This window comes from Phoxinus phoxinus (genome assembly GCF_949152265.1).
Source record: "Phoxinus phoxinus genome assembly, chromosome: 18".
In the NCBI taxonomy this organism is placed as follows: Eukaryota; Metazoa; Chordata; class Actinopteri; order Cypriniformes; family Leuciscidae; genus Phoxinus; species Phoxinus phoxinus.
In genome coordinates, this window is record NC_136893.1 from 14,690,842 (window position 1) to 14,718,456 (window position 27,615).

Consider the following 27,615-nt stretch of genomic DNA (forward strand, 5'->3'; position numbering starts at 1 on the left):
GGGCTCCCAACCAGCAACAGTACACCATTGCTCCTGTTTATCCGCCACAGCATCTTATTACCCCTCAAATATCCCCTTTCTTCTCCCCGGGCTCCTAATGCACCCCATTATTGGTGCATCACATGACTATGGTAATGGGTCCTAATGTAATCCTGCTTTTTCCCTGACACAACAGCATACAGGCTATGATTGTTATACACAAAGGAATAGGGGATTTAACTATTCATTCCCATTACGCTTTTATACATTTAATAGAGCTGTCACATTAGAAGCGTGAAACAGATTTTTTTTTGTTAATATAGTATGTTTAAATATAATTATTGCACATCATCTGCAAATGAAAGCATTTTATCAATACACCCCCCCCCCCCCAAAAAAAACAAAAAAAAACAGGAGCACATAGGTTTGCAACAGCATTAGGGTACATAAGTAAATATAAATAAAGGCAAATAAATAATGACTTAGTAAATAATAATTTTGATTAATTCAGTACATTTTTGGGTGAATGATTCCTTTAAGATTAAATCTGGAGATGAAAATATTTGCACTATACTGAGTCTGATGCAGCATTTCATATTTACAATATCCTAATTAAAATTAATTTGCAGATGTGATTTGGATTTCAAATGTTTGAATAATCTTTGTATGCTTAAATACACCTCAGATTACATCAGTTACATTGGTTTTAAATTTGAGTGTCTAAATAGTCAATTTTTATTAAAAAATAAGTAGCCCATTATTTACAAAAAGACAAAGCCATTACAAAAGACAAGTCATTGTCCTTTAAAACACTGTAACGTGAGTGTACCACACAGAGAAGAGGCCGTAAAACATTCAATGGACATTCTTTGAGCAAAGCCGGGATTGCTACAGTAAGTAAATAACTGAGGTGTCTTCAGTTACATTATTAATACTAGAAACAATGTGACTAGCATTTCAAACTCGCAGTGAAAAGCATCATACAAAATCCATTTCCTGTTCTTTCAGCTGTATTGGTATTTTACATTCATCATAACATGCACCTGTGAGAAAATAATGTCAACGAACAAACAGCGTAAAACAACAACTAATGTCTTCTTAAAGCAAGCAAGCTTAAAATCAGACTCCGAGAACAACCGAATATTATATTTTAATGCTATTAAATCAATATTATGGTTAAATATATATATAAAAAACATTTATGAATCTTAAAAATAGTTTTTATTAAATACACTACCATTCAAAAGTTTGGGGTCAGTAATTTTTTTTTAAGAAATAAATTAAGGATGCAAAAGTGAGATTAAAGACATTTATAATTTTACAAAAGATTTACATTTCAAATAAATGCTGTTCTCTTGAACTTTCTATTCATAAATGTATCCTGAAAAAAGTATCAGTTTCCACAAAATTTTTAAGCAGAATAAGAAATTAGCACACTAGAATGATTTCTGAAGGATCAAACATTAACCCCAAACTTTGTATTTATGTTCCATTTATAATGGAAAATTAAAGCATTATAAAATTCTCCAAAACGCTGGAGATGGAAAATAAAACTACATGCTTGTCAAAGACAGGCTATAAAACAGATGCCAGTGTCCTTGATTTAATCTATTCACAACTGCCTTTATGCATTATATGACACTTTAGAGTGAATACAACAAAACCAGTATACCTGATATGAATAATAAAATCTCTATTTGTAAAATATTGCCACAGAGGATCTGAAGACAGAAGTCAGTAAAGGCTTACCTGGTTTCTGGGTTATATCCTAAGATGTAGAAGAAAGAGTCGATTCGTGCTTTGAACTCCCTGGCAGCAAATATGTCAGAAAAGTGTGAAATGTTACATTTCCCCCTGCAAAGAAATAGAGCAAACAAATCAGTTTCATGGTGCAAATACATTTCCAGGTTTACTTGAAGGAATAGTTCACTCTAAAATGAATATTTGACATTATTACTTACTAACCCTTATTTATATTAATATTATATTTATTTATTTATTGAATACGCCCAAATGCTGTTCCAATACCATATGTTATTTTGTCATCATTTTTCTCCCACCTTTGTGTAAATAATAATCATTTTTATTTTGGGGTGAACTATGTCTTTAAGAGACAGTGTCTGATAACCGACACGTCTCGTTGAAGCTATTGCTATAGGTTTGTAAGTGCGGGTAATCTTGCGGGTTACAGTATTCCTGTAAATTTGTTTTATGCCCTTTCCCTTCATCCTGTTAGACAAACAAAAGATAGCAAACACCACAGGATTTTCAAGCAATGCAGAGCGAACAAACTCTATGAATTGTGACATTTTTACAATGCCCCACTTCTGCACTTTACATTTTCGACATCAGGGGCCATCAAAATAATAGGCATCAGTGTTTTTGCACTGGTTCAATACCTTCCTCATACGATGAAAGGAACATGAGGTTTGGAGCAGGAATTACGACATGCTAGCGGAATTCACTGAGTTTATCTAAAGCCCTGTAATAAGTCAAATCAAAGGGGTCTCTGTGCAGCAGAAGTTGCAGCTAATTTGCCCTGAAATCAGTGGTTCAGAGCTGTGCGCTGCCTCCAGATGGTTTCAGTTAAGAGAGAGGAAAGGAAAGGAGGGAGGAAGAGAAAGAGAGAGGCGAAAATACATCACTTGGGTAAAGACAGACTGAAAAGGTCTGGTTTCTTGACAATAAGCATGCCTGTACTCTTTTCCCTGAGCCTCATGGCAAAAAAAAAAAACCTAATTGCTTTCAGTAATGCTTTGCATGCAGAATCGCTGTGAAATGGTTGTCTGTACCGAGACGGCCACTCCTGTAGTGATTGAACTGAGAGGATCAAAATGTCTGTTTACAGCTCTTAAATACTCGAGTCTTAGATCCCAGAGAATCTGTACCTGCCAGAGGTTTCTTTAATGACCATAAATCATCAGAGCTAGTACTGGCTTTTAAAAGGAATATTCACAATTTATTGGTGTAATCATTAGACTAGTTTTAGAAGTTGCCAGTATGAGTACGACACTGTGTATGAATGCCAGTATAAGACATGTTTAATAGATTACATTTATTAAAAAAATGTGTTGATAAAAAAAAAATTTGTATGTTTGATTTCCATGAATTCATTCAAACTGCATTTCAAAACTCAAAGCAGCTACTTGTTTGCACTATCCAAAAATACCCTGTGCAGGATATTTAATATATTTAAAATTAAATATAAATATAAGACTTATTATTATTATTGAAATTCAATAGGACATTATGAAGGATTTTTCCATATTTATATAAAAAAAAACATTTGTTGTCTTCATTTAGTAAAAAAAGACTTCTTGTAAACATTTGGAATCTAATTGACTACACTTGATGGAATATTACAGTTCTTTTGATTGGAAAAAATTAAACATAAATATGGATATTGATATAATAGTCAAAAGGCAAAAAAAAAGAGATACTGAATTCCTGACCACAGTTGAATTTAATTGTGTGTGTGTGTGTGTGTGTTACCTGAGGGCAGCAGCATGATAAGTGTCCACATAGTCTGAGATGAAAAGCTCTCTGCTCTTAACCACGGGATCAGTAATAACCAGCTCACGACCAGAGTCTGGAGAAAGAGACAGAAAGCAGACATGGTGCGTGAGAGGCATCCAGACTGTCGCTAATAAAACGGTGCACACATAATAAACGCATGCGCGACAACAGAAACCAGACAGATGCACAGACACTTGCGCAGCTATAAAATATGACAGCTATAGACTTATAGACAATGACAGTAACAGTAGAGCAGCTCTTGGAAATAAACAATAAAACTGAATAAAATTAAGCAATGGGATTCAATTCATCAACAACAACAAAAAACATTTAATGCAAATGGAAAAGCTGCATTAGATGCTAAACTGTGTATTTATGGCCTTTCAGGCAAATATTTCCAAAGACAGTGTTGGATGAGCATTTGTCTTCAGATGGCATTAGCACAAATAACAATGGCCACCATGTCAGACTAGTCAGTGGTGCAGCAGGTGGCGGCTGCTGCTCTCCAGAAGGCTGGCAGAAATGCAGGCCTTCTTAATGCTTTATTAGAGTGCGGTGTGAATCAAAGTGCCAAAGAATCAGCCCGGCAGACCCCCTCAGCCTGTTATTACTGCCTGATGTGTGTATCAAGCTCAGATTTGCTGCTGATAGTCGGGAGAATGAGAGCTCCGAGGGCACATTACACTGAAAGTTATTTGCACTTCATGGCACCGCTGTCGCTCTTGAGGGAGCGTTACCAGGGAAACAAGGGCAGGAGGGTGGTATTTTTTTCTGAATCCTCATTTATTTGAGATACCGTTCTCTATGAAACTTCACAAACCAATAACCAGGGGTGGTTACATAAATGAGAAGGACTCTTCAAACAAAGTTCTTTGTGTTTTTTCGACCATAACACACACATACCGTTCTCATTGTTGCGGTCCTGCACCAGGTGCTGGTAGACGGAGTCAGGTACTTCAGACTGGCGGTAATACCATTTCACATTCATTAACAGATGGTCCCGTTTACTCTGAAAGAGAAAAATAAACATTCTGTAAAATAAACAGATATTGTTTGTTTGTTCACAGCGTCTCAAATTTGGCTCTTGGCAAACGTGAGCCTGTGCCACCACTGGGTTTATAGTTCTACTCGTCCCGTGCCAAAAGCCCTTGGTGGAATAAAGTCAATTAAAAAGGGATTGAAGGCATTTCATTCTTTAATAAAGTAAATGGCTCCACGACCATGTGTGGAAGGGAGGTGAGGAAACATGGATGGGGCATATTTAGGTTAAAAAAAAAATCAGAGCAAAAATATAAAAAAAACGAGGCCAGCTTTGTCTAGCTAAACACATCAGTTGCCGCTCCCCTCTTTTCTACAGCTGCACTTTGAACTCTGCCACCCGCTGTCTATCCAAGGGACTGCACACAGTGCCCGTTTGCTTCAGTACCGCATAATGACCAGCAAGTGGCAGCACTGAGTCATGTCCAGACCTCCCAGAGGCACTTTCAAGAGGGGCCAGAGAAGGGGAAGAAAAGGGCAAAGCACTGTTTTTATTCCCTGACATGAAATATTTATTATCCTCTCACACGAAGCCAACTGACCATTCAAATGGTTTAAAAGGACATTAAAGAAACCACAGCTCAGCAGACGCTGGCGACAAGACCCCCGGAGCAGTGGCCAGAAATCACAGTCATCTTTAACATGACTACAGATTACCACATTCCCCACAAAAGGCCGAGTGTGTGCCACCGCGCCAGCCTAGTGGGAAAAAAAACATCCAGGGTGGATCAGAGAGCCAAGGGTCTTTTTTTATTGAAAGCCTGATTCACTTCATGCAGCTCTGGCTTCTAAAAGGGGTGGGGGAGTGGGGGGCTGAGCTCATTGTAGAGATATTTCAAGACTCCTACCTTTTCTGAGATCACTGGAAAATACTAGGAGAGGAGAAATGAAAATACAGAAATGTTCAAAGTACAGAATGCCATCTTTTCAAATTGCCCACTAAACAAGGTCAAAGTGAAAGAATCCTTTGCATTAAAGACCATGAGTAAGAGTAATCTAGGCTAAATTAAAATGTGTGCTGATGTGGTATTGTTGAGATGGTTAAAACCCAATTTAAATGAGATTAAAGGCACTCTCTGTAACTGGGCCACTTGTATGTGTCATCAGAGGTGTTGTCAGTGCTTATTACACTGCAGATGGGGAGACAACCTGTGCTCCTCCAGGGTATTTCAGAGCTTTCAGTGCCTTGGTTCAGCTCCTGCATTAACATTAACCCTATAAAACAATGAGTTTAAACATGAATAAACACCTAAGGCTTTGAGAACAAATTCATACTGTTTGATAAGATATTTGTGCTGTCCAAACAGATCCCTGTGGCCGAATTGTGCAACCTTTCCTGTCGCTCTAGAGCTGGAAATTACTGTTTCATTATCAGACCCTAATTATGTTTGCATGTTACACTGAACAGATCACTGTGCAGAATCAAATTATCAAGATAAGCACTCTGAGGCGGAGAGAGGCAGCCAAACTGAGGCAGCGGTGAGGAGCCTATTACAATTACAATGCTGAATTGATTAGTGACATTCCACACAGCATTCCCTTCCTTCCCCGAGTTTCTCCTCATCCGGCTGATCCCAGCACAGCTTAAAGCCACCTCTCCAAACACATGACTGAATTAAGACTGCTCGAGGGCCCTGCCAGCTCACTTATAAACTAGGTCTCAGTCAGTGATGGAGACACTAAAGGGAGAGATTTCCCCTCCATCAGACGAGCGAGGCATACCATGAGAACGGAGGGGGTAGTGGTGGTCTGCCCGCTATCTCCTTCTCTCTATAATGGCTGTGCTGCTTCCTTTGTCTGTTCGTTGAGCTCTAAACCTGGGAGTCTGTCTGTCTGTCTGTCTGTGTCTGTCTGTCTCCATGTAAATGGGGCAAAATGCACAAGAGAAACCCAGATCCAATCCAAACATGCCTATTGTAATGCCCAACACTACATTCATGATATAAGCACGACCTAAAGAGGGCAGAAGAGAGAAGTGAGAAATGTTAGAAGCATGGGGGATGTGGGGCGAGACAAACAGCGTGGGCAGCACTAATTACAGCACAGCCAGTGTAAGAGTCCAGTGAGAGTGCTATAAGAGGCTGAAGCTGGACTTTATGAGGTCTGGCCAGAGGGGGAACAGAGCAGGGTGGAGTCTACCAGGGGTGTTAAGCAGACTCCACCGGCACGCCAACAGCTGGGCTTTCCACAGGGAGCTACTGTGCTAATAATAACCTGATGTGTGGCACACATCACAGAGAAAAGATGTGTGAGGACTATTCATTAGTGATGTGAGAATTAAAGAGCTGCACACAGAAGCGGGCTCTTGAGCCATGCTTGGACGGAGAACCGAGGTGGTAATGAGAGGAAAATTACACGAAGCGAATGCTTGCGCACACGCCGTTTGAATTAGTCACGGTTTATTACATGCTATTGCTGAAGGTACCAACTCGGATACAACCGCCGTGGCATAACCTCCCACCCCAGTGACCTGACGCTGCGTGTTGGCCGCTGACATTTTGTCTGTTTAGCGTAATCATTAAATATGGCGGCAGCTGCAGCAGCGGTGGCAGGTCTTATCTGCAGCTTGAAGCGGTCACATGGCTCCCACATTAACAGGAGAGGGTAAAACAACCACAGCCCAGGCCCTCGCACTCTTCTCACATAACCAACCCGCAGCTAAGCAAAGCCAGACCCTGAAGCTCTCCACCTAGAGCACATTAACAGGAAATGTGTGTTTATTTTCAATTTCAACGTTGTGCTTTTCTGTCATCCGGCACCAGAACTCTCTCCGGTTTTCTTAACCAAACCGGGCTCCGACTGCAGAGGACCCGAAGAAAAGCAGGGGTTTTCACACTTCCTGGAGAAGGTGGTTGCGGAAAATGTTTTTTTTTTAAAGGCTTTGGCCCGTGATCATGTTTCAGGAAAGGTATGCAAAGAATCCAAATGGCTTGAGTGCAGAAATTCAGGCTTGTTTTGCCGGCATGCATACATGTTGGTGGCATCGAGGGGGACAGATCTATGCTCAACGAAACGTAATATGATTAGTGAGGAGCAGGCAGACAGGAAGGGCTCACTCTCTCAAGCATGATGGATGTGCACACAGAGACCGTTTCCGCCCATAAGCTTGCTCTCTTTAACTGCCTCTCAGACATAGACCAGACGCAGCTCTCTCCATATACATACACAAACACTTCCATCTGGACCTCAGCTCACAGCTGTATGTGCCTGAGTGACAAAGAGAGGAAAAACACGTTGTTGTAGGCCCCAAAACAGCCATGTGAACAAAAAAGTCCCATGTGAACAAAGACATGTAGCATTCTCTTTCCTTTTTTAATAAATAAAGAAAAAGAAGTGTCTCAAGTAGACTCCTTTCGGCTCGAGCAGTTGAAGAACAAATGTGCTGCCCTGCCACCGTCAGACTGAAACTAATAATGGTAAACAAGTGCTGATGACATGTTTCTCCCCTGCAAAAGCCTGTGTACAGATTACTCCTCCGCCTGTCTACAAGCACAAATGGAGGGAGGGAGAGAGTCACAGCTGTGATGTCGGCACAGTCAGGACCTTTATGCTGCTAAACACCGGGCCCCTCTCTCTCCCTCTGCTGTTTAGATATTAAATCTCGACTCGCTTTGAACAAAGTCTACCCATCTGTCAGCCACTCTCTATATTGGATTTGATGAGCATTAGGCAGTTCAAAGGGGGAGATTTTTAGTGTAACAAAACCAGGATAAAACTGCACCCCCCCAACCTTGTGACACCAATCCACTCATGTGAGCTCTGCTCCAAAACCTAGTGAAGCGGTCTAGGTAACATTTTAAGGCATGTTCTCAACACAAAGGCAGACAGCACCATTATGCAACCTTACCAAGACGTCATTTTAGCCTAATTCTAAAAGTCGGTCCCACAACCTAGCGAGCTGCTTCACTGTCTACCGCCTACATTAGAGCTTTCTAACCGAAACGGAACCTCAATAGTAAAAACCTACATTGGTAGCTTGTCATAGAAAGCATTGCCCAAACAAAGAGCACAATAATACAGGCAATGTGATTGGAATGACATTGTACTTTAATGTAAACTACTGTTTGGTCGGTAAGATTTTTTTATTTTCTTTTGCTCACCAAGGCTGCATTTATTTAACCAAAAATACAGTAAAATTATTCTGAAAAAAAAATATTACAATTTAAAAAGGACTGTTTTCTCTTTTCATATTTTTTATATATTTAGGCAAAGTTGAATTTTCAGCAGCGTTAACTCCAGCCTTCAGTGTCACAATCCTTCAGAAATCATTCTAATATGATTTCTTATTATTATTATCATTAATGTTCTGCTGTGTTCTGTATCAAAACAGTGCTGCTTAATATATTTGTGGAAACATGATACATGATTATGTAACTACTTTTTTTTCAGGATTCTTTGACTAGAAAGTATAAAAACAGAAATGATATGAAATAGAATGCTTCCTACTGAGGCTGCTCACTCATTTGGCGGTGACTAGAGTCGTGCTGGGTGTACAAATAACGCTAATTAAGATCTCACTGCTACTGCTGCATCCATTACACCAGACTCAACAACACAGCAACACTTATAACACTCAACTCTCTGCACTTCACATAATCTCCCTGTCTCGATTTCCTTGCCCTGATTCTTGATCTCACAGGCTATTTCCTGTAGCTGGCCGTTGGGCGATATCACGTCAGGTGTGTTTGATATGAAGAGGCAGTGGCTGTGATGTGTAACACAGCGTGTGTTGGGTTGCTACACACAGCAGGTGTGACCGGCTCATATCCCTTCCCCCCTTTTCCTCTTTCAAAACAGTTTTTTCCCCTCACTCAACCCCCCACCTGGTACTCAAACTCTTCAGTTACTGACTGAATGCTGGGGGTTGGACATGAAAGGAGGAGGTGTTTCCTGAGACATGATTGACAGCAGTCTCCAGGCAAACAATGGGTGGAAAGACAACGTTAATATTTAAAAGGTTGTTATTGTATTGCAATGAAGGAGAAACACTTTTTCCTTCACGAGACAATGATGGTACAGCTCTATTGTTCTCATAATGTTTTGTTGTGGGAGACATTAAAAGATGCAAACCAAACCAGAGGCATTTTTCAATATGCTTAAAACAATGTACCATAAAAATGAATGCTTTTATCTATAAGAAACAATCTGTAAAACATGTTTGCAGACTGATAAGATACCCGCATAGTTTCTAAAATAGCTAAATACAGACAACTCTTTCTTTTCCTTCAGTCATGGTTGTTTTTGAGTGATCCAGACAATAGAAGTCAGTCAGTCAGTCAGTCATATTTATTTATAGAGCACATTTAAAAACAACAGCTGTTGGCCAAAGTGCTGTACAACATGTAAGCAAGTATTCTAATGAGTAAACATAAAACCACAGATAAACAATACACAATACAATACAATACATTACAATACCACTATGCCCACTTATGACCATAAGCAGCAGTAAATAAGTGGGTTTTAAGCAAAGATTTAAAATCAGTGTATGTTGAAGCTGTCTTTATGTGAGATGGCAGATTGTTCCAAAGCTGTGGAGCGGCCACTGAAAAGGCACGATCTCCTTTTAATTTTAGACGTGTTCTTGGAACAGTCAGCTGTAGACTGCTGGTTGACCTGAGATTTCTAAAAGCATTATGGTGGAATGAAAGGAGATCAGAGATGTATGGAGGAGCCAGTCCATGCAATCCCTTATAAACGAACAGTAGTGTTTTGAACTCAATACGATGTTTAACTGGCAGCCAATGGAGAGAGAACAATACTGGCGAAATATGTTCTCTTTTCCTTGTTCCTGTCAACAATCTAGCAGCAGCATTTTGGACTAGTTGAAGACGTGACAGTAGGGACTGTGAAACACCCAAGTACAGTACATTACAGTAATCTAATCTTGATGAAATAAAAGCATGTATCACGGACTCCATGTCTCTGGGTGTTAAAAATGCCTTAATTTTCGCAATATTCTTCAACTGATAAAAACAACTTCTGACCACACCGTTGATCTGCTTGTCAAAAGTCAGAGCAGAGTCAAAAGTAACACCCAGATTGCGGACATGTGGATGGAGATTGCCAGATAAAGGTCCCAATTTACCTGCAACAACCTCTGTTAACGTAGATGAGCCAAAAATTAAAACTTCCGTCTTAGAATCGTTGAGCTGAAGGAAGTTTGCAGCCATCCACTGTTTAACGTCTCTTAAACAATCAAATAAACACTGCAAACTAGAGTCATCCTTTGGATGTAAAGGGACATAACACTGAGTATCATCTGCATAGCAGTGGTATGATACATTATACTTGCTAAAAATAGTATACAATGGAAGCATGTATAAGGAGAATAAAACAGGACCCAGAATCGAGCCCTGCGGAACCCCGTATAAAACTGGTGCACGAGATGATAGGTAATTTCCTGTCTCTACTGAAAAGGTTCGATCCTTTAAATATGAGGCAAACCAGTTCAAAGCACATCCTTGGATTCCAATTTGCTTGAAACGATTTAGAAGAATGCCATGGTCGAGAGTGTCAAATGCCGCGCTAAGATCCAGCAGAATTAAAACAGCACATTTACCAGAGTCGACAATCAGAAATAAGTCATTTAATACTTTAAGCAGTGCAGACTCTGTACTGTGCTGTGATCTAAAACCAGATTGATATTTATCCAAAATACCATTTTCCTGTAAGAAAGAAGAAAGCTGATTGAACACAACCTTCTCCAAAACTTTTGACAAAAATGGTAATTTAGAGATGGGACGATAGTTATTCAAAACTGTTGGATCAAGATTTGGCTTTTTGAGCAGCGGCTGCACAATGGCATGTTTAAAGTAAGATGGAACTAACCCACTAACTAAGCTACCATTGATTATTGACAGTAAGCTAGGACTAATAAAATCGAGTATATCTGATAAAAGGCGAGGATAAATAACATCCAGTGAGCAAAAGGTGAACTTCATTTGTTGAAAAATGTGTTGCAGATGACTATGAGACACTGGAGAGAACTCAGATAAATTTGTTAAAATCTGTGACTGTGTTGACTGAGGTAGGTCCAAGGAAGAAGAGTCCAAAATACATGATCTTATGGCACCAATTTTGTCGCAAAAAAACTTAAGGAAGTTTTCGCAGGCCGTAGGAGAGGGATCAGGATATAAATTAGAAATCGGATTCAACACCTTATTTATAGTATTAAATATGGGCGCTGAAGAAGGAAATGAAGAGCTCTGAATACAGCTATCGATAACAGGCCAAATCATACAGCTTTGCACACACACACACACACACACAAACATTCAATGCCGCTGCTCAATCGACAGCGCCCAGACAAAATTAATCACATTTCCACACAGTATGTGCATTTGCAGCCTGAACTAAATTGAATTGTATTTTTTTGCTGTATCCAGTCCCATCCAACACAATAAATAGACATAACGCCTTACTATTGTATGGACACCCTGTCGGTACTCGACAAACAACAGAGCAAATTGTCTGATTCATAAACGACTCTTATGAGCAGGTTCTTTTAATGAAGTGGTTAAAACGATTCCCAAACTCTTAAAAATTACTTATTACATACTTACAGAATGCTCATTAAATTAAGTTTTGACTTGCTTACTGACTGAAAACGTGTGCATAACATTCAAGAGTTTTGCGGTAATGTAAAAAAAAAAAAATGTATATATATATATATATATATATATAAATATATATATTACAAAAGTTCTTTTACATTTTTATAAGGAAAAAGTGTAAATTAGGCTAAAAAAAACAAATGTATTAAAAAAATATATTTAATATGCAATTAAGACCAGTTTTGGATGGTAATCAGTTAGCAGCCAATTCAAAGTCTACTGTTACCATTGGCGAATTCATTTTCCTCTGTTGCAGTTTTAGATTTGACCTCTTCCTTCGTCTTGGGTAACATCTTATCTAAAACCTGACTGTGCCAGCCCTAAATGGCTGCTGACAGCATAGATTTATGGACTGAAGCAGTGTGACTTGGAGGAGAATGCCTGCGAGCTCAGGGGACGCCGGATCTGTGTTCCTGACCTCAATGGTCACTGTCGTAGTATAGAGTTACTCCATAATTCTACAGCTCCCTGACACAACCTTGTCACACGGCCGGTGAGATAATGTACTACAAGAGCACAAGCCTGGCGAACAGCCTCCCAGAAATGTGAAACATCTCAAAACATTTGAGCACAAAGGCAAAACACATGAGCCTGTGAGCTTATCCAGTCCTGAAATCTGTAGAGAGCGACGGCGGATCAGTCGCACAAGCAGCGGACTCAGTTTAGCCTTGAGTCCCTGCTCATGTCTCTGCACTTCCTGAATGAAAGCAGAGAGAGAGACACAATGCGCTGCCTTGTTAGTGTGGCCTAATGACTGGGTCGTTTCACTTGCAGGGGAGGGGAGCAGCCATGCATTCATAGATAAACACAGACAGGATCATGGTAGGGTGAAAAGGGCTGAAGCACAGGCAATGGTTGCAGCAAGAGGTAAACGAAGAAAATAGCATGTTTACGAGACTGACGTCTGAATGAAGCACAAGCTGTGGGGCCTTTTTGTTAGGATACAGAACACAGAGAGAGAAAAACACGCGTGTATGTGTTTAAATGTGAACCATGCCTGGTTGGCTTGTTAATCCCAGCATTGAGGCTGCAGCATGGGCCGCTGAGCAGTGCCGGGTGTGATGGAGCGCGGTAATGGAAGGCAGGAAATGAGAAGTCTTGGTTAAGCCACGGCTAATCGATCAGTGTGTTTGGGCTAGAGCGAGCCAAGCTGATGCAGGGAAAGCGGCTTGTGGTAACAGACGCTGCGCAAACCCTTCCTCTCTTTTCTGCGCAGATGTACTCTAGCACAATGGTCTTTGTTCTGCTCTAGCTCTAATTGCTCCGTTGATTCACTTGGGTTCTGATTATTTGATTGGACTGATTACAGCGTTCACCTTTCATTGGTCAGTGTGTAAGTGGCTTGACGATTGTGGACTGAGTACAAGAGCAGGTTTTGTATATATGTGAAGCTGTTTGAGTTTAGGTGAAATAAAGAGAGAGCGAGAAAGAAAGAGAGCAAAAGAGACTGATTTAACTCCGCCATCTCCCCCGCTGACTCGGCTAACAGCAGCTGATGGAAATATTTATAAAAACTCTAGCTGTTCCAAAACCTAGTCTGTTGTCTAGCAAGATAGCATTTAAATGAAAATACTGTCATCATTTACTCACCTTTATGTCATTGTAAATCTATATGAAGAATTAAAGAACCGTTTTTGCCAACTGAATTCAAGTCAACAATGGTGTCCAAAACAACACTAGAACCCATTTATTTCATTGCATTGACCAAAGAAAGAAAGAAAGAACAACAAGCGAGTAAATAATGAAAATTATTTTTGGGTGACTATCCCTTAAAGTCATCATAAGCACCTTCCGCTATAACGGCTGTTCTAAAAGGTATGCAGCAACTTCATGCTGCCTTCTAAGACTGCTTGTTTTGTTCAGATACTAAGGCAGCATGAATACTTTACGTAAAAGCTGATCCCAGAATTCACTGCAACAATCTCATTGTTCATACTTCATTAAAAAAAACTATTTAATCTATTTATTGTTATACCACCACCAATAATAAGACTAGGCTAGACTGTGCCGATAAATTAAAATAACTATTTTTAAATGATACCAGACAGTGCATTAACAGCCCTAAATTACAAATACATAAAAATAAATCACTGATACTGATACTAAAAATACTGAAAAGACAAAAACCATAATACATCTCTGCTTATGAGGTTTCATTTCAGTTTGTATGCTGCTTTAGAAGGCAGTTTCCTACGCAGACAGTAGACAGCAATGTAGTCACTAGATGTGTCACAGAGCTATCATTTTTAAAAATGAAGATATAAAGAAAGAGGAAAAAAAAATGCTGATTCTTACAAATCCTGACTGCCTGACAATGATACGCAGCGGGAAGTAGTCTTTACCAAGTACACTCTAGTGGAAGAAGAAAAATCAAGGAAGGACAAGAGCACAATTCCCATCCTCACTTGTGATTCATCACACACTCCTTTTACCCAGCATCCTCCCGCATTGGGTTTTCTTTCAAACATCAACCTCTGCAAATATTTACTCTCTAATATCTTTCAAATAAATGAGCCAAAGCATTAAACAGGATGGCAGAGGGACAGATCCGCATACTGATCCAGCTCACGCATCCTAAGAGGTGGGCAAACGCTCAACGATCTAGGAGGACCGCGGCGCAAGGTCCTTAGGATGAGTCGGAGAGCGTGTGTGTGCAGAGACAGACGGAAAACTAACTGGCCTGCGACATGCCAGCTGGAGCACCGCCCTCTGGCTCGACGGGCGGTGCGGTACCCGGTGGCCGAGGGAAATTATCGCTGACGAATATTCATACAAACACGACACAGATACAGGAAATACATCTGAATGACAACGCACTTCCTCATGTAGACAGACAGGCGCACATGTAGCCTCATTCCCTATACGTTTAGATTTTAATGAGCATGTGTGCATGGCTGAAAGAGCTCCCTACAGTGCGGAGGGGGAGAAATAAAGAGGAGCGCCACAGGAAGCTGCTTATCTGTGCTCCAGACTGTCAATCTGCCACAGGAGCCCTGCACTACAGGCATGAGGAGAGATCATCTGCCTTCTCCAATCCCTCTGTCCTCTTTAATTACACACCCGCACCACGTACAAACACACACGCGCGCGCGACCGCGCATGCGCACAACGACAAAGAAACAATGCAGATCTCCTTGTCGAGTCTGGTACACCGGCTTCAGCTCTGCATCAAGGAGAAGAGGAAATGAATATCTCTCATAGGGATGAGGAGGGCTGCTGGAGTTGAAGGGTCATATGGCTGACACGGTCACACTCCCAGTATGCATCTTTCAGCTGTATTTCAACCCTTACTCACTAGCAACAAAAGCAAACATCTCTACCGGCAGCCACCAAGTCCGTTCTTTGTTTTAGAGTGCCTACACAGCCTTGCCAGATAAGAGCTGAGGTCAATCTAATTAGACGTAATGGGTGGCAGCGCACTCACACACACACACACACACAAACGCACGCACGCATACAGAGGCAGGCATGCAACCACGCAGACAATTTCCCATGCGCTAAGATGTGAGCATATGGTCGGGGGAGGGCTGCAGAGACATCAGCCATTTGACATTTTCATCAAGTACCGTAGTACACTTGGAGTAAACTGATATCTCAATAAGCAGAGCGAGGTATCGGCCTCCACTGCCGAACTCATGTCAAATCGAGCCTCTGTACTAGATTAAAATGAAAAGAAGAGGAGAAACGTCTGCGTGCGTTAACGTCTGCCGAGATGAAGGACGACGCAAAGTGGGGGTGACAGCTCAATGTGGTCTTCAGTCTATGAGTGTGTCTTGTGAAGGGGGTGTGGTTATTGATGGCACCCGGCTCAGCATTATTAGTGCAGCGGTCGGTAAATTTTCCCTCCAGCCTTTTGCACAAGGTCCGCCCACACACTAGCAAATGAGCTTCAAGCTGGATGACTGACAGCCCTAAACAGCCAGTGGCGGAGAGGCAGAGAGAGACGATGAGGTGATAAAGCGCCATCAGAGCCGTTTTGTGTATGATGACTGAAAAGCACTGTTTGTTTGCAAGCCTGCTGAGATTTACAACCATTTTCACTGCCCCTCCCTGCATTTGTTTTTCTTTCTTGCTGTATTTTTTCCCTTCCTCACTTTCTCTCTCTCTTTGCCTGCGTAGAGTGCTGCGTGCACGGAGGACATTTTCCAGCCCACTGTGATGATATTGATTGCAGAGCCTCCCCTGATTGCAGCCCTGAAGTATTGACCAGCCGGCTCTCCTAGAAGCAAACAAACACGCATGCAACCTACACAAAGTGTGTGTGTGAGTGATTACACGCTGTCAAGCCCCATGTCGAAACGCTCCACAAGGAGAGTGTAAAAGCCCAGAGCTCCTGCTCTCTTTTGCTTATTGGTTCCAGTGACAGCCAGTGGGCCATAGGTGTCTGCTGTTTTTCTTATTACCATCTTTCTTTTGCAACAATTTTACCCTTTTTAAGACTGCATTCTGGGAAAGCCATCAAGAAAGCAGCGTTGAGACAGAAAATCTCATTCTCATCACTCATCTAATCCAGCTCACAGGCTCTCCACAATGACCCTGATCTAACAGCTCACACTCTACCCTAATGCACTAGCACTGCCATTACCCATAATCCCACAATACAGCTCTCTAATTAGACCTGCATTTTTGTGCGATTTCCACGAAAAAGAGTGCCTGCTCCTTCACACAGGTGATGTGCATTAAGAACATTTTAAAGCTAAAAATATAGCCTACAAATACTTCCTTTTTAGCACAACAATAAGCATGCACAATATAGGCAAAGCATGCAAAATGGAGTGACAGAAAATAATGGAAGCATAAAATATGACATGAAATCAAAAATATTTACGTATTTACTGTAGTAGACATTCCTGGTTTTACTGTGCATTATATTACACTACTGCTCAAAACCTTGGGGTCAAAAAAAAAAAAAAAAAAAAAAAAAGACAAACATTTATAATGTTAATAGATTTCTATATTAAATGCTGTTGCTTTGAACTTTCGATTCATCAAAGAATGTTTTTTTTAATATACCAGTTTCCACAAGAATATTAAGCAGCACAACTGTTCAACTTTGATAATAAGAAATCTTGGGCACCAAATTTGCATATAAGAATTATTTCTGAAGGACCAAATGTCACTGAAGACTGGGAGTAATGATGCTGAAAATTGCGCTTTGCATCCACAGAGAAAAATTACATTTTAAAATATATTCAAATAGAAAGCAATTATTTTAAATTGAATGTTTTCACAATATTACAGTTTTTGCTGTAAATTTTTATCAATTCCAAATCCAGCCTTCAATAAACTTTTCAAAAACTTTTAAACGGTAGTGTGCATCCTATTTCATATATACATTAAAATATAATAACTTGATCATGCCTTTACTACTGATGTCACCTACGGCACCCAAATAGCTATTTAAGTATTATTTTAGCAAAACTGCATTCATGTCTCACTCTATTTAATGTAATGACCACTTTTCACAATCCAACAATACATTTCCAATGGATAAATTTAAATCCCACTACATTTCTCACAGAACATTGTTTCACTCTAACATCTATCAAAATTTGGATGTAAAATGGCTTTAGACTTCTGAAGTAGAAGTTCTCCCTGGGCAAATGAAGAACAACATCTCTGTCAGAGCTGTCAGAGATTGCTCTTACTACATGAAATGCATAATGTGATATTACATATGGTGACTGGCATGATTTGAATGCCTCAGTGTATAAATCAGTCATGTCGTAGAATAGAAACACGGTATTTGCCAAGAATATGTGCGAATGCATGATATAATTCTCACATCTTACGCCTGCAATTCTTTAAATTTTCATGCCTAAATGTCAACCTCCCACACACAGTTCTCTAATGGCTGCCGATGAGAGTGGTTTGACAGCGCTGGCTTATGATCGTTACAGTGTGTCGATGCCCCAGATCACGAGAGACTGTAGAGCGCAAACCACTTCCACTCACTCCTCTCTACCCCCCCCCCCCCTCTCTTCGTAAACCTTTATATACACTAAATCCCTTCCATCCATCCAGCCATGGTGGGAAAGAAAGTAAAATAAAGGAAAAAAGGCAAGGTTGAAGCCATAAACCCCTGATATTATGCCTGCTCTGGCTACCACTTGGCATTTAAATGCCATTTGTGGCAGCAAACAGTTCACACTTAATTACAGCGAGCAAGCAGCTGTAGCGGCCAGCCTTTCCACACTGAAGCAAGCTGGGCAGCCAGCACCAGCCCTTTCAACTTCCCATGCCGCTAAAAGAGAGCTCACCTTTTAAATACTAAATTGGCCCGCTGCTCAGAACATCTCAGCGAGGGTTTCCCGGCTTCTGAGATGTTGGCCAGCGCCTCGGTTCTTCAAACACTCCACCATCAGCCTGTCCTGCTGCCCCAGCGGTGCCTATAATCAATTGGCCTTTATACAGCACCATAAGCTCTGCCTTTGCTTTAGTGTGACACACACACAGATAGAGGCCTCCCCTGCGCTCTAAACCTGCATGGATGATGTGTTGCACATGTTACAAAGGCTTCTCTGCCACTATCACACTGAATCGACCTTGGAGAGGGTAAAGGAGAGGGAAAAGAAAAAAATATATATATATTTTTACCACTGTAAAAATTCCAGTTTACCCTAGTAGGTGACTCACAAAGATCCCATAAAATGAATTAATGTGTCACCGACATACACACCAATTGCATCTAATTAAAGCAATTCATCTCAGTGTTTTTGTAAATATGCATGCAAATATGTTCACTGCAAGTTGTCATAAATAAACTGATTTAAGTGTCATGTAACCTACAAATGTTGCCTACAAATTACAGTTCAAGACCAAATTAGGAGGAAGAAACACTTCACTGTGAGAGACGAACCGAGGACAGATATTGTGTCGGAGCATCACGCGGATGTGCAGCTCACATATTTCTGAGTGGCACTGGGAACGTCAGAGAGCATGTGTGTCACACCAGGGAAACATACAAAGACAGACTGGGGTCTAAAGCGGTCTCAGCTAGTTACACACACACTCCATATCAGCTTCCAGGCAGGTCTACACATTAAATCAGGCCATTTCATCTTCAGAGGTAGGGAAGAGTTTTGTGCATCTCCTCGACAGCATGGATCAACCTCAGACATGTGTGTCCGGCACACGAAGGACATTATAAATGGAGAGCGTGGCCTCGTCTTCTAACATGCCCACAGGCACACATTTATCAGTACCACCAGTCAGAGGCAGAGCCTCTTCCAAGAAAGGAGAAAGAAAAAAGAAAACAAATTCTCAACATGTAAGTGTGCAGAAAATTATCTGGTGCTCTCTCCCTTTCTCTCTCGATCTCATTACTTTTTCTTAAAGCTATAAAGAGCTATTCTGCTACAAATGGCTAAGGCATAACGGCAATCTATAAATGGGATGTTAAGTTCAATAGCCCAAGGTTAGAGGCTGAGAGAGCTCGAGCACTTCATTGCACTCTGCATTGTTCTTTCCAGAGTTCAGATGAGTCTGGTCTCAGCACACGGCTGAAGCATCAAGCACTATTTATGAACTTCGTCCTGGCATGAAGGAGATGGTGAAGAGAAAAATGGAAAAAAATAATGTCCATGATAGGAATCCATATCTGGCTCTTTTGGTATCTCACTCTTTCTGGAATCTGCCGGAATTGACTGGTGAATTAATTTAGCCAAATAAACAGATTTGGAAAATACAGAGCTTGTGGGTTCAGCTGTGAGACAAAGAGTCAGAAATGGGGTATTATATTTGGGAAATAGGCAGTAATAACAGCAAAAAGCCCAAAGTATACATCATTTTTTCCATGTACACTAAGGATGTGTATAGTGCGTGTGGTACATATCATCATTAGCATAGTGCACTTGTACTGTATGCGCAGCCAGACTAAATACGCTCATCTCACACATGAGCGAGATGTTTTTCTTGATTTTTAAAAAAAATAATTATAATTATTTTTTAGCTTCCCCATAAGGTGGTAACACTCTCCTGGGTTGTTTCACAATCAAACAAGAAACTAAAGAGATGGAGCAACTACTCAAGACGCAACACAAATGGACTGCGTTGAAAAGTACTTGTGTGAGGGGGTTAAGAAGAGATTTCAAAAACACGCCGTAGCACGATTATAACTGCAATGTAAATGTTATTCATATAAAAATACTTCAGCAGTCGTTCACAGCAAGCCTGCTGCACAAAAACAAGCTCGGAAACATGTCTGAGATGTGACCATTAGCCCACAGGTAATACGCCCACAAAAAAATATGCTAAAAAAATAAATAAATCACCCATCAAGCATTCACACAAACAAACACTACTAAGCATACAACAGACATATTTAAAGCCATTGTGATGAAACAAGAGGAAGAATGCGTACAGAAAAGAAGGGGAATGAATAACATGAGGGGCGTGAAGATGGAGGACTGTGGAATTTTCAAGCGCCTTATATTTCCCATCCTCCCCAGGCCAAAAAGCCCTCCCACTCTCCCTCTAGAGTTTTTTTTTTTCGTCTTCAGCGAGAGCTAATTTGCAACATGTGTTCTTTAATGGAGAGAGCCACCCGATGGAAGCATGTGAACTCGATACCACTGTAAATCTCCACTTCCACAGCTTTTTTTATTGGCATGTCACACTTTGGACAAGCTGGAAATTACACTCGGTGAACTGAGAAGCAGTGCCGAGACACTCTAGAAAGGCGGGGAAGAAAAGGAGAGGAAAAGAGACAGATGAGAAGGAAGCGTCGTAAGGTGCTGCGAGTCAGAGAGTGGACCGCTAGTCGTGTCAGGAAGGGAGGATCCAATTACACTGCAGCCAGGCAAAGCACATGTGTTTGGAGAACAGGATTGTTGCAATAAATATTGGCCATGCAAAGTCTGCATAACGCACTTGGCTGATACACAACATGAAGCAAATGACTTGAAGGCAAATATCAATTACAATGTTTCAGTTAACAAGAACAGGAAATCTAACTGGGGAATAAAAATGATAGTGTAATTTCAATCTCAACTATAATTGTTGTGAGAGAAAACAACTATTTGAAAACATCAAGGCCAATTTTCATTTGTAATTAAAATGCTGAGGATTACACTAGTACAATAGTTGTTTTATCACAGTGTGATTGGGAAAGTGTAAACATTGCCTCCATGTTGGTATTTTTGTCAATTTTTTTCTCTTTGACATCAAAGCGGACGAGATAGAGAAGCCTGCCTTTCCTTTTTTAAGATGAAACAGTTGGGTTGAATGCCAGGGCTCAGCGTTCCCAGCTTCAGATGCTAGTAAAGACATCAGAAGAGGGAATTTGCCTGTGATGTGCCAAAAAACAGCATTGTGTCTCTGCGGCAGATTCCGGCAATCCGAGATGAGCAGAATGAAATTAACATAGCCGTTCCACCGAGAACCAAATGATTTCTAATGCATAAAAATACTTGACAAATACCCACCTCGCCACCAGCAAAGCAACGGCGGTAGTCTGGGATGGGAAAGCCGCGATAATGAAACGTGGCGAGAAAGGCTCTGTTTAATAATTTAGTCTCGCCGTCAAGGATCTGCTATTGATTGTGCTTTCAGGTGTCTTATGAAAATGTTATCTCCAGCCTCGCAGTCTCTCGGCTCCATCTGGCAATGTAATCACCACCCCATACCCCATTGTTGACCCCACACACCTCCATTTTGATTTTACCCCTTGTTCTTGCTCTTCCTCCTCCCTCTATCCCTCTTTCTATCCCTTTGGCCACACAGCTGGTTTCCATAGTAGCGTTTACTGAAAGCACAGAGCTGTTAAAGGCATAAGAGGGAAAGAAAGAGAGAGGGAGGTGCGATTGAAAAAAATAAGAAAGGTTATTGATCTTTTTTGAATTGGGTGATAACACAAGTTGACTATCCTCTCTTCCTTTATCTTATTTGGCTACTGTCAAGGTAGAATGTCAAAAGCACTGGTATTTCAGTATGAAAAAATTTATCTAAATAATTACAAAAAATACAAAATAAATTTAAAATAAAAATGTCTAATTATCAGCTCTGTGCATTAAATGCAGTCTAATAGGTATGTCTTAATGCTATTGCTAAAAAATGAATCAAATTGGAATATTAACAATACAAACCTTTAAATAAAAGGAGTCCATTCAGTACCACATTCTTTCCTGTGTTATTGAAATTGGTATCAAGAAACGTGAAAGTTACACTGATATTGGTATCGACCACTAAAACTAGTATTGTGACAAGTTCAACCCTATCAATTATGCATTGATTTGGTTTGTTCCTTTCTCTAAACGGCTATATTTCGGAGATGAACTAGAAAATGTGTTTTTCAAAAAAGCATTAAAAAAAAAAACTGATACAAGAGATACACAGAGCTTCAATTGGTTTTGGAGAGACGCCCATTTGGAAGCAGTGCAGCATGGGCTGTGTGTATTTTGCACAGTGCTAAGTACCTAATGTCATTACCACCAGCAACATTAATGCTTCCTTTAGTGGAATTTTAAGTGTACAGGAGGGAGGGAGGGATGAGAAAAAAAAGAGAAAAAAGTCACACACTTCATTCAAGAACATTAATCAAAACGGCCATTAACTTGCAGCATTTCACAGCAGATTTACTTACACAGGCCTGGCGCTTAAAGGGCTTTACAGTCAGGTTTTGGGGAGGTGCAACGTCAGAACAATGAAAAGCTAATTCACAACAAAAAAAAAAAAACTGGCTCAAAAAATATGGCGGAAATAAAAACACAATTTGACTAACATTACAGCCCCCCCGCCCAATTATTTCAAAAAGGCCACTGGGGAAAATGCATGTTTTAGCATGTTGCTGCTTCTGCTGCTGAATTTAGCATGGTGCGTGATGTCATCCTGCTTGCTTGACAAAAAGTGCACCCCCTCCTACAGCGCTCCCTCAGTGCCCGACACTCGCTGCTAGACCTGTAGCCGCTCTGTAATTCTGCCCTACTCTAAACACGCTACCCTGCAGACAAAGTGCAAGCAGGGATATTTCAATCACGCGCTCCCGAGCAGAGATGCAGCGGAGGCTCTCTGGCTGCCAGCAGAGCCCACATTGCCAGAGGTGCTTTTTCAGAGCCGCACACAATAAGGGCACAACAAAAACCTGGGGGCCACTTGTGAGAAACGCACCTTTACATATTTATACATGCAAATGTGCCGGCTCATTTTCAGCGGCTGAGCGGGCAGAGGAGTGACGGGCGGGGGGTGGGGGGAACACATCGAGTGTAACGCTGGGAGACATAGAAAAAGCACAGCCACCCCTGTCCACACAGAGCCTCTTAATGACTGCAGGCTCCCTGATGTAAAGATGGCAGCGGCTGCCGCTCCACTCAATAAATATTAACAAGAACTGCGACTGATGGCGCTGCTCACTGATCCATAATTGCATTTCAAAATGTTGGAGCTTGTGTGGGGGGGTGCATCCTGATGAGGCAACCTACACAACTCCCACCCCCAGGCCGGATGAGGATTTAATCAGAGGTGCAGAGGGCAATTTATAGAGACACAAGCCATCATTAAAAAGGGACAGGTCATCCAGAAATTAAAATTCTCAAATTTACTCACCCTCATCCAATAATTTGGAATGCATCTCACTATTTTTTTCTGCATACAATGAAAGTCAATGGTATCAAATGCTGCTTTGGGTGCCACTGACTTTCAAAAAATGTGTTGTGCAGACAAAAGTCATACAAGGTTTGAATGACATGTGGGGGAGTAAATGACAATTCTCATTGTTGGGTGAATAAAGTCCTTTAGTGTTATGTTCAATCTATTTCTTGCTTGCAAGGACGAATATGTTTGTAAAAGTATTTTCAGAGATTTTTCATCCAATCGTTAACGTTCATTTTTTGTGGTGTGTAGGCAAACTTACGGTTTGGGAAAATATGCACGGGGGCATTGAGCGCACACATCTCTTCCTAAACCCACTTTTATGATCATTCATGCATGTATGCACATATATTTGCATCTTCATGAAAGCGTTTTAATTAAAGCTTTGAATCATTAGCTTTTGAGGGCGCAGAGATAAGCACAAAAACCATCAGGAGTGAATTACACTGGGAGTTTATTTGCATTCCATGAACGCAGGATCCAATGCATTAGGTTGAGCTGGCTGTGGGCTTATAAAACACTCCAACCGCACGCCCTGATCAACAATATCCGCATTGCCAATAATCAATAGTCTGTTAATTGCCATTTCACAGCTAGAGTGCAGATGCATGGGTCAATGCAGGGCCAGTTCAGATTGCGGTGTCCTTGCCATCCACCAAGCTATTGTTTCAAATGAATCATTAGGGGTCTATGTATAGCTCGGCTCAATGAGCAAGCCATGTCTGGGATAATGGCGCTTTAGCAGGCTGACAGATGAAACACGGTTTTCACGTTTTCAGATTTGGAGGGAAAATCTAAATGGATTTAAAAATGGTCAAATGTGTTAAACAGAACTGACAGTAATATATAACTGAACAAATCAAATGAACTAAAAATAAACATTTATAGAACTGTGAAAGATGGGCATTCTAATGTCTCAGAAATCTGTCATGTCAAGACTATCCCAAATCTTCAAGATCTCATACTCACAAGCTAGATAGAAAAATAACCTCAAGATGTTTGAATAAAAAGCCTGTCTGTAATTGCATTAGCATGTTTAGCATGTTAGGTTTCTATCCAAATGTTTCACATAGATATTTCTAATAGTTTGACTAAAGAGATTGCAAAACATTGCTGCATTGTGCAGATTATCAAAATTGGACATAAGGCAGGTTTTGCATGAACTTGTCCAATACATATATTAAAATAATTAAGACATTACTAACAGGTAAAGTAAATATGAATATATAAGCTAATATAGGGCATATATTTAATGAAATGCTCCCCTCTAGAGTTCATTTTTCTGGTGAACTAACATGCTGTGGACACTAAATGACTTGCCTGAGGTAAATGTAATGCTACGCGAGATATTATTCTTAAGCAAACAGCTTGATGCGTCCGAAATACTGATTGAGAGATTACACATCATGAACATATCTATGCATAGATCTTCTCCTGTGTTTTTCCTGTTGTGGCGGTTAGCAAACAGCGTTACTACGGGCGCCCCCTTCTGGATCGGAGTGTGGATCATCTGTGACTGACTGTATTTGTCAGCGAACGTCACGGTACAGTTACACCCCAACTAAATGCGTATTGTAGCCTACTTTAGCCAAAACTACAGGAAAACCACCACAACCTGAACTTATTAACCTCTAAACGTTTGCTTTATGCAAATTGCACATGTGAGTTTATTATCATATGAAGTGCTTTAATTAAAGGTTTCTTAAAGGGATAGTTCACCTAAAAAATTTAATTGTCATTTACACCCTCATGTCTTTCCAAACCTGTATGTCTTGATCATTTGCATTACACAATACAGATACTTTAAAGAATGCTTTGACTGTCCATACAATAAGGCATTTTTCAAAATATATTTTACTTTCCACAAAAGAAAGTGTCATACAGGTTTGGAACGACATTACGCTGTAAATGATGAAACATTTCAAGAATGTCTTAAAAAATAGTCTGATGGACCACAATGAATAACAACCTGTCTTTTTGCTCCGTCCTGTTGCCGTGCTTCATTGGAAATCATGAGTTCTTTTTGATAATTGTATTGTACATCACACCTAATTAAATGTCCATAAGCACCAATACAGCGAGAAGAGCAGGGCATTTCTGCCTGCGCCCGAGCCCCCAGAGGCAAGCAGCAATCACTCCATTAGAGGCAGCGCTGTGCTGCAGCTGAGCTGGCCAATATCAGCAAATTAGTTTAGCCACGGGGATGGGGGAAGGGTGCCACGGCAACACACACCGACAACAACAGTGTCAGTCATCGGGCATATGCAGCCGGCCCAAATTAACAGGAGGAACAAGTGAGGGAGGCAGACAGAGACAAAGAGGGTAGAGCTGGAGACTGTGATTGACTTGAGGATAAAGGCTTGTGCTGTTTATGATCGATTCGGTGCTGAATTGTCTGTGTCTGAGCAACCCCTGAGAGATCTTTCTCTTTCTGTCTTACCTCTTCTCCTCAAAGGCGACAACATCTCAAGGCTGTTTCCAGCCAATCGAGTGTCAACAGGACTCGCTGCTTTTCCTATTAGCAACAGATACTTAACTGAATGTGTCACCCTCATCACATTAATACAGCGTATGTCTTATGCACAGCACTAATGGGCTGAGGCCGTAAAATAAATACACAGAGGCTGTCCGTGTCCTTGAAATCAGTATGCAGTATGCTTTTAGACACACAAAATGGTGCTGAGCTACCAGCGGCCCAGTATCATACCTGAACTGAAGGAAAGTCCTGTACAGTAGAAGATACGTTTTGAAGATTTGTCTTTCTCAAGTAGAGACAAGCTTTATTTGTATGATAAGTATAGCTTGTCTCTACTTGAGAAAGACAAATCTTCAAAACTACATAAGATTGTTTAAAGTGAATAATATGTTTTTAAAAGAGCAGTAAAATCGTACTATGCTATCATGAATGTTGCTGTTTTAGCTCAAATCTCACACACACACACACACACACACACACACACACACACACACACACACACACACACACACACACACACACACACACACACACACACTCTTCTGGTTCAGCTATACCTCCCATTAATTTTCTCCATAGAGATCTCAAAAGACTCAACCAAGCCATTTTTAGTTAAATCACAAAAAATATGACAAAAAGACACAAGGTACAAGACTCTTCCACAAAAGGTTCATGGGACTGTACACAATTAAATAAGAAAAACGACGGTACAATAAAAAAATTAATTATAATCAGGCATTATTAAAATAAGACTCAAATTTATTCCTGTGTTGGTTAAGCTGAATTTTCAGCAGCTGTACTCTAGTCTTCAGTGTCACATGATCCATTCTAATATGCTGATTTGGTTCTCAAGAAACATTTATCAATGTAGAAAAAAAAGTTTCTGCATTATAATTTTGTGAAAAATTATGTTTTTCCCCCCCAGGATTCTTTAATGAATATCAATATTTTTCCAATAGAAATGATACATTTTGCAATGAACAAATGCAGTGGTATACACAAACACTCAAATTCATGGGAATTTCATTCCAACTAAGGCAAGTATGCGCTTGTATGAATGTAAAAGATGGCGAGACGGACAGAAGAGATACATATGGCAGCAACTTATTCCCACCCTAGCTAATCTCTTTTATTCTGTCTTTACCACAGAAATGTTTACACAAGCTGAGGAGAGCTCAGTCAGCTGTGCCTTAATCACAGTGTGTGTGTGTGTGTGTGTGTGTGTGTGTGTGTGTGTGTGTGTGTGTGTGTGTGTGTGTGTGTGGGAGTGACCGTGTGCGCTCACAAACAAGGGTGGAGGCACCTGTCTTTGTACATCTTTAAGCCCGTTTAAGCAGGAGGCTCATTCAGAATATCAATATGATTGAGGGGGAAAAGGAAAAGGTTGAGTGAAAAGCGTGTCAA

At 40.7% G+C, this 27,615-nt stretch overlaps 1 protein-coding gene across 4 annotated transcripts in view; it reads right to left on the reverse strand.

The window, feature by feature from the left end:
• The window catches only part of rerea (arginine-glutamic acid dipeptide (RE) repeats a), a 147,477-nt gene that overhangs the window by 33,111 nt on the left and 86,751 nt on the right, over positions 1-27,615 (reverse strand). For all 4 annotated transcript variants that reach the window (XM_079589138.1, XM_079589135.1, XM_079589137.1 and 1 more), the window contains 3 exons: positions 4,399-4,504; positions 3,472-3,568; positions 1,729-1,833 (listed from right to left, as the gene is read on the reverse strand). In XM_079589138.1, the coding sequence (XP_079445264.1) occupies positions 1,729-1,833; positions 3,472-3,568; positions 4,399-4,504 (308 nt within the window). The remainder of the gene's footprint in view (positions 1-1,728; positions 1,834-3,471; positions 3,569-4,398; positions 4,505-27,615) is intronic.